The sequence below is a fragment of the Mastomys coucha genome, unplaced genomic scaffold, assembly GCF_008632895.1.
Source record: "Mastomys coucha isolate ucsf_1 unplaced genomic scaffold, UCSF_Mcou_1 pScaffold5, whole genome shotgun sequence".
Taxonomy (NCBI): domain Eukaryota; kingdom Metazoa; phylum Chordata; class Mammalia; order Rodentia; family Muridae; genus Mastomys; species Mastomys coucha.
The window spans coordinates 117,179,750-117,188,021 of NW_022196911.1; the positions used below are offsets into that span (position 1 = coordinate 117,179,750).

The following is an 8,272-nucleotide window of genomic DNA, read 5'->3' on the forward strand; positions in this document are numbered from 1 at the left end:
GACAGTCAGGCAGCACCCCCTCAGGACAGTCAGGCAGCACCCCCTTAGGACAGTCAGGCAGCACCCCCTTAGTCAGGCAACACCCCTTCCCCCTCTAGCCTTTTCTTCTCTCCTGCCTAGAGTTAGGGGTTTGAAAGGGTAGAAGAAAGAAAAACCTACAAAGTAGCAAAATGTCAGGCTACACAATACTACCATGCCTAGCTTGAAACTAAATTTGATCAGCCAAGAGTTAATCATCTTGATGTAATCCAAGAGATGTGAGTTTCTTATGTCCTTGAGTTTTGTGGTTTAAGTTTTATCTGTTATCACTTGTGATTGGTAACTAACTAAGTACACAGGTAGAGTTTTTATTATTTTGAGAAAAACAAATCTAGATGTTTTTGTTTTTGTTTTCTGAGACAGTCTCTTTGTGTAGCCTTGGCTGTCTTGCAACTCTTGTTCTATAGACCAGTCTGGCCTTGAACTCACAGAGATCTGCCTGCCTCTACTTTCTGAGTGTTAGGATTAAAGGCATTCTCATGCTTGGACTATGTAGTGAGTTCTGTACCAGCTAAGGCTACATAGACACATATCCTCAAAAAAAAACAAAAACAAAAATCCAAGCTCACTAACAAAATCACCCTGAAGGATTCTCATGGTTTGAATATGGTTGGCCCAGGGAGTGGCATTACCAGGAGGTGTGGCCTTGTTGGAGTAGGTGTGCCACTGTGGGTATGGGCTTTAAGACCCTCATCCTGGCTGCCTGGATGTCAGTATTCTTCTAGTAGCATTCCAATGAATATGTAGAGCTCTCAGCTCCTCCTGCACCATGCCTGCCTGGACGCTGTCATGTTCCCATCATGATGATAACAGACTGAACCTCTGAACCTGTAAGCCAGCCCCAATTAAATGTTGTTCTTAGAAGAGCTGCCTTGGTCATGGTGTCTGTTCACAGCAGTAAAACCCTCACTAAGGCAAGGATGTTTTGTTTTTCTTATATTGTGGAAGCTGCTTGCACAGTGGGGATCAGCCATAATGCCTTCACTAATCTGTTGAGCTCAGAGACCCCTCACCTGGGCTGAGAAATATGTTGTTTTGCTGACCGGCTGTGGGACCTTCTATCCCAGCTCTCCAGGCTGTGAGTGGCTGTTGTTATTAAAAGGACCCAATTGCTGGGCAGTGGTGGCCCATGCCTTCAGTGGTGGCCCATGCCTTTAATCTCAGCACTTGGGAGGCAGAGGCAGATGGATTTCTGAGTTTGAGGCCAAAGGCCAGCCTGGTCTACAGAGTGAGTTCCAGGACAGCCAGGGCTACACAGAGAAACCATTTCTTGGGGGGATAGGGAGAGCGGAGACCCAATTACCTGAAGTTTGATGTCTCTTACCACAAAGAAAGCTGGGGCTACATATTGAAACCCTGTCTCAAAAAAACAAAAGAAACAAACAAAAAATGAGCAACAAAGAGTATAGGAGTCAGAGGACAAGTGCTTGTCACTTCCACGACACTAGACTGTTACCTTTGTAAAAAGTTTTCAGGAAGATTTATAGCAACTCTCACCTTCTGGCAAAGGATGGACATTGAGTTTGTAGATTGAAGGTGGCTTTGCTGGTCCCAGAGCACAGCATTCTTAACCTGAGAGTAACAGCTAGGTCTGTGACAAAAGGGATTTCCAGAAAGTTATCTTAGGTGGCTACGCACTTAGTGTCTCGTGTGTGTGAAGAACATTCAGGCTGTCTTAACACTGAGCTTGTTAGCTGTGCAGAGTGGGAAACAGTCCATCCAACTCGTGGATGTGTTTGCATAAGAGGGAGTCAGTTTTAGTGTGACAGTGTTTGACAGGTCCAGGGTGTTTTCTGGATGCAATCTATAGCTCCAGATTTCTCACAGATTAAATCCTGTGAAAATTATGTTACTAAGACCATAATAAATCTGTTCCAGGACCCAGGGGGCTTTAGGATACAACAGTCTCATCAAGAGGTTTTTAATTAAAAAATAATTCCATCAAGGCACTAGCAAGTCCTTGCATGAATCATCCTCAGTGCACCAGTGTGCTCATCGGGGACTCCAGCTTGCCGCCTGAAGGGACATCTTGAGAACAAGACAATATCTTCCTCTGCATGATTACCCACAGGGGACAACAGCACAGGTCACCCCTATTGGTGAGCTGGTGGGGTCCAAGTCTAATTGGAAGGGGGGTGGTGATTTCGAGCAGAGTGTTGCTGAAGTTAGGAGCCACCAGTGGTGGATTTAATCCCTGAACTCGGGAGGCAGAGGTAGGTGGGTCTGTGAGTTCAAGACCAGCCTGGTCTATAGAGTGAATTCCATGACAGCCAGGGCTAGACAGAGAAACCCTGTCTCAAAAACAAACAAACAAACAAGAAGCAAGAAAGGTAGGAAGGAAGGAAGAACGAGGCTTGGTAGACTCAGATATGACAGACACAGGCCTTATACCCCGGGGTGCACTGCGAGGATGAGGCCGATACTGTTGTGGAGCAGATGTTCTGTGCTCTGCTTTCTAAAGTAGGGTTTTCTAGGCCATGGAAGTCAGGAATGTTTGTTTGTTTGTTTTTAAAACAGGATCTCATTTCTCATGTATCCTAGGTCGGCTTCAGAGTCCTCATGTAGCTAAGTATGGCTTTGGATTCCTGATCTCTTGCATCCACCGAGTGCTGGGCTTATCCTCTTATGCAAGGCTGGGGGTAGAATCAGGGCTTTGGACGTTCTGGACCACCTTTCTCTCAGTGGAGCTATGTTCCCTGTACTCTGCCTCCCACCCACCCCTCGTTTGTTTATTTTTAAATTTCACTTTAAAAAGATTTATGGCAGTAAGTGGTAGCCACGGGCTTTTTTTTTTTTTTTTGGTTTTTCGAGACAGGGTTTCTCTGTGTAACCCTGGCTGTCCTGAAACTCACTCTGTAGACCAGGCTGGCTTCGAACTCAGAAATCCACCTGCCTCTGCCTCCCAAATGCTAGGATTAAAGGTATACACCACCACTGCCCAGTGGCGTTCTTAATATAAAGTCTCACTCTAGTCTAGGCTCCCTGGGTCTCATGGTGTATTTCAGGGAGACGACAAACTCATGACAACCCTTTCGTCTCAGCCTTCTGCATGCTGGGACTGTAGGTTTGAGCCACTGTGCCTGGTTGTATATTCCTTTTGTTTGGTTTGGTTTTTCGAGACAGGGTTTCTCTGTGTACTGGCTCTCCTGGAACTCACTCTGTAGACCAGGCTGGCCTTGAACTTGGAAATTCGCCTGCTTCTGCCTCCCAAGTGATGGGATTAAAAATGTGTGCCACCACTGCCTGGCCTATTTTTATTTTGCATGTTTTTACCACATGCATGCAGTGTCTGTGGGAACCAGAAGGGGGTGTCAGGTCTGCTGAAGTTGAGTATACACAGATGGTTGTGAGCTGTCATGTGGAAGCTGGGAACTGAACCCTGGGTCCTAGGCAAGACAGGCAAGTGCTCTTAATTGTTAGCTGTACACCCCCATTAGCTTCGACTATGATAGTCTATCTCTGCGTAGGCTTTCTCCATGGAAGGAGCGTTTCCTGCAGAGGCCCTGCAGCCTGTGCCTCCTGCTTTGGATGGAAGGAGTTGAGGTTTCTTTTTCTGTCTCTGTGTGGTCCTGGCTGTCCTAAAATTCCCTCTTTAGACCAGGCTGGCCTTGAACTTGGAGTGTGTGTGTCGGTGTGTCTGTGCGTGTGTTTATATCTGTGCGTGTCCCTATCTGTATTTGTTTCTCTGTGTGGCTGTGTTTCCATGTGTATCTGCGTGTGTGTAGCTGTGTGTAGGCCAGAGGTCAGCTTCTGAGTATTATTCTTCAGGTTCTTCCAGTTTCTTTTCTTTTTTCCTTTCCCTTCCCTTTCTCTCTTTTGCTCCGGACCCTGCTCACTCCAGCCCCACCCCCACCCCAGTTTGCTCTGGGCCACCCTCCCTCCAGGTCCCCTGTTTGCTCCAGTCCCACCCCCCCATTCCCTCCAGGCCCCCTGTTCGCTCTGGCCCATGGGTTCTTTATTTTCTCATTACGGGTTGTGAGCTACCATGTGGTTGCTGGAATTTGAACTTATGACCTCCAGAAGAAAACCTCTGAGCCACCTCACCACCCTGGAGTTAAAGTTTCAGGTGAAGAAGGTAACAGATGCAGATAAGTCCTCTATTAGTAACTATCCCATAAACACCAGTGTCCCCAAGGTCCATAGTGCAGGAGATCTCTGCTGTCCAGGGAAGGAGCTTTCCAAGTTTCAGGATGCCTTCATTCCCATCAGGAAGACAGAGTTCTCTACAGGTTGTGAATCTCTGGCACTTTGACCATTAGTGATACCTTCTGGGTATTACAAGTTAGTTTTCCACACAAAGGTGTGAGAGAGGGACTACTGCAAACTAGTGGGCTGTGTCCGACCTTCTCCCTTCTGAGGACACTTCACTTGCCATAGAGGGAGTCACTGTAGATCTTTTATGCCGTGGGCCATGTCTGGGCATGATTTGGGTCACACTCCTACTTTTTTTTTTTGTTTTGTTTTTTGAGACAGGGTTTCCGCCTGCCTCTGCTTCCCAATGCTGGGATTAAAGGCGTGCACCACCGGGACTGGCTCAGCGGGTAAGAGCACTGACTGCTCTTCCAAAGGTCCTGAGTTCGAATCCCAGCAACCACATGGTGGCTCACAACCACCCGTAATGAGATCTGACACCCTCTTCTGGTGTGTCTGAAGACAGTTACAGTGAATTATGCCAGAGCAAGCAGGGCCAGAGAGAGTGGGGACGGCAGAATTCTGAGTTCAATTCCCAGCAACCACACACCCACACACATGATAGCTCATGGCCATCTGTACAGCTACAGTGCACTCATACCCATAAAATAGATAAAAAAAAAAAAGGTGTGCACCACCATCACCCGGCTTCACACTCCTACTTTTTGTCTCCTCTGATGTAAGGAATGAGAGACTCTGCCTGTGGACTAGAGCTGTTTACTGATGTCCCAGAGGTGTCTGCCTTGCTTGTCACGTGCTCTGTGTGTTTTGTCTGGTTCTTCTCTCTCTTTTTTTTTTTTTTTTTTTTTGAGACAGGGTTTCTCTGTGTAGTCCTGGCTGTCCTGGAACTCACTCTGTAGACCAGGCTGGCCTCGAACTCAGAAAACCACCTGCCTCTTTGGTTCTTTACCTAAGGCCTGTCTCTCCTTCTTGCAGGTAAGGTGCCTGGTGATGACTGCCCCCTCGTGTGGGGGCAGTGCTCTCACTGTTTCCATATGCACTGCATCCTCAAATGGCTAAATGCGCAGCAGGTACAGCAACACTGCCCCATGTGTCGCCAGGAGTGGAAGTTCAAGGAGTGAGACCTGTGCCATGCCACCTGCCTCTCCAGCACCGCACCAGGCCCCGTCCCACCCCGCCCCTCCCCAGATCAAGCAGCCTGAGTCCCCTCCACACAGCACAGCGGTGTCCAGGGACCTTGTTCTGTGCTGGGGACAAGGATTCTTTCTGATTGGCTGAGACAAGTTTGAAACAAGGTTGAAATGAGGACTGGAGCTTTGCTGATTGTTTTGTTTTCCCATCACATTGACACTTTTATTCAATAAGTAAAACTCATTAAAGTTCTGAGCTGTGCTGGAGGCCTCCGCTTGCCTTTTTTCTTGACATATTGATGCAGCTGCAACATGTTTTGCTATGAAAACACTCAAATAAACAGCTTGATGAAATAATGGCCAAGACCTTCATCATAACCTGAGTCACAGCTCAGAGAGGAGGAGGAGAGACTCGGGCAGGGCCAAGCTGGCAAAAGCCTCGAGGTGTGTTTGTATCAAGGAGACTGGCAGGGTGCACATAGCCCACCAGCTGCCCTAGTCTGCTGGGGGTCCCAGGATCTCTTCCCATTCCTAGCCCTAGCTGAGCAAAGCCAGCAGCTGCTCTTCAAGTGCCATTTTGGTTGGTGGAAGAGATGCTAAGCAGGCACTGGTCATGCCCAGATAATCTTCGGGGACAGCTGCAGCAAGCTGCTGAGTCTCTTGAGCTGACTCTGCTGAGTCTTCCTAGGATGAAGGCAGATCTAGTGTAGGAGGATGTAGGTCCTCTGGTGTCTTAGGGAAGGACAGCCATTTGGAAACTCTTTCATTCTCTACAGCTAGGGAATACCTACCAGTCATGGGGGAAAACAGTAGCCCAGCCCTAACATGTTAACCTCCTGGGTAGAAACCAGTTTAGGCTGGAATCCAGGAGTCCTGGTCAGCTCAACACCTTGTCCCCACTCACTGACTTCCCAGGAACATCTTTGTACTCCCTCTGTACTCTAAGCAGGGGAGTAGACCACCAGGAGCGGTCCCAAGCAATCCGTATCATCTACATGTTCATCGGCTAGGAGACTTGCCCACTCTATATGATACTCCTACGTGAAGCAGACCTGTGCTTCTGGGAGACCAATTTCCCATCACTTGGCCATCTATTATAGCATCTAATCCTGGAACTGAAGAAGGCCATTTCAGGGAAGGATGTGGTGTGACCCCGCCTAAGGATCCCCAAGAGCTGCAGAGGGGAGCCAAGATCTGCGGCTCTGGAGCTGCTTGGACTGATAGGTGTGGTCTATCCTAGCTAGTTTAATTTGTTTCTTCCATCTCTAGTCTGCTCATCCTCTTGGAGTGTCCTCCATACCTTTTCTAGGAACTTTCTATGAGGACTTTACCATTCTGGGCAATCCTCTCTGAAGCAACTTCCTGTGCTGCAGGAGGTGCTCCTGAGGTCATTTTGTGCCTGGGCTAACCTTGGAGTCCTTCATGCTGTTCATGCCCACACACTTTCAATTACCACCTAGGTTCCTTGTGATGTGTTGTCTTACGGGGTCAGCAGCTCCTGTCCTCAGGTTCAACTCTACCCATCTAGCATTTTCACTCTCTAGAGATCAGAAAGCCATATCTAACCTTGGGCATATGCCTGCCCTGCATATGTGGTCCCTGGCTTCTCCCATTCCATCTCCATTGTTCTTCCACCGTCTTCCTCCAAAAAAGTCAGAGGACGCCTGATACACCCAGAAACAGCTTGGGCTCGCCCTGAGCCTCTTTCCTGGGCGGAACAGAAGGCCCTGTGTGAAGCTTGCACCATTGACCTCAGGAGGCTTTCTCCATGCCCTTTATAATCCACCTGTGCCTGCCCTGCATGGCTGGAGACTGTCCTATTCATGTTGTGGCCTCTGCACACACTACGTCTCTTACATGTTACCCTCTTGTGTCCAGTATTTGAGCCACTGTTTGCTAAGTACAGGCCGAGAAGTTTCCTAGGCCACAACCCCCTGGTGTAGAGTGGGCAGGGCAGTTGCTCGCTCCTGGGGTCTGGAGTTGCTTGCCCAGGCTTTTCCGAAGGTTGGAGCCTGAGCTTGACACTTCTCAGAGAGGACAAGTCCAGAAGCAGAGTCTTCAACCGTGAGCATGAAACAAAAATAACTCCAACCTAGAGTTATTTTCTCCAAGGCTAATATAGGGTATAAAGTCAGACCCTATTGGTGAGCCTGACATGACCAAAGAATAAGGTAGTCCTTGTGGTGGCTAACTCTATGTTAACTTGACAAAGTCATGTGAGAGGCGGGATCCTCAGTTGAGAAAATGCCTAAGACCAGGCTGTAGGCAGGCCTATAGGACATTTTCTTTCTTCCTCTTTATAATGTGTGGATGTTTTGCTTGCAAGCATGTCTGTGCACTACATGCATTCCCTCAGTGCCTATAGAGCCCAGAAGGCATCTGATTCCCTGGAACTAGAGTTACAGATGTGAACTGCCCCGTGAGCCGCCTGTGCAAGGTACTGGGAATCCAACCTGGGTCCTCTGGAAGAGCCGTCAGTGCTTTTAACTGCTGAGCCATCTCTCCAGCTCAGAAAAAAAATCAATCAATTAGTTGAGGGAGGGCCCAGCCAATTATGAGTGGTGCCATGCTTGGGTTGGTCCTGGGTTCTGTAAGAAAGCAGGCTGAGGAAGCCTTGGGGAGCAAGCAGCACCCCTCCGGGACCCCTGCATCAGCTTCCACCTCCAGGATATGTACACCAAATAAACCTCTCCTCCCCAAGTCGCTTTTGATCAGGGTGTTTCATCACAGTAATAGTATCCTAAGACAGTCCCACATTTCACCCTTGGACGTTGATACATCTGGTCAGTAAAAGGACAGTTTCAGTTGAGGAAGGGAGAAATAGGCCCTCTGCCCCATCTGTGGCATGAGTACTCGGGCCTTGCAGGGTGTTAGATCCCACTGATTTTCCACTTGCAATATGTGCTCCACTCCTTCCTGTCACCCGCTCCTCGTCCCCCTCCCTGCCTCTG

At 48.5% G+C, this 8,272-nt stretch overlaps 1 protein-coding gene across 3 annotated transcripts in view; it reads left to right on the forward strand.

The window, feature by feature from the left end:
- Anapc11 (anaphase promoting complex subunit 11) overlaps positions 1–5,584 on the forward strand; it is an 8,490-nt gene extending 2,906 nt beyond the window's left edge. For 2 of the 3 annotated variants that reach the window (XM_031353142.1, XM_031353144.1), the window contains exon 3: positions 5,167–5,353. In XM_031353142.1, coding sequence (XP_031209002.1) covers positions 5,167–5,312 — 146 coding nt within the window. In that variant the 3' untranslated portion in view covers positions 5,313–5,353. Of the gene's footprint in view, positions 1–5,166 lie in introns of all 3 variants that reach the window. The other variant, XM_031353143.1, reaches the window with a different exon arrangement.
- Positions 5,585–8,272: the final 2,688 nt, after the last annotated feature.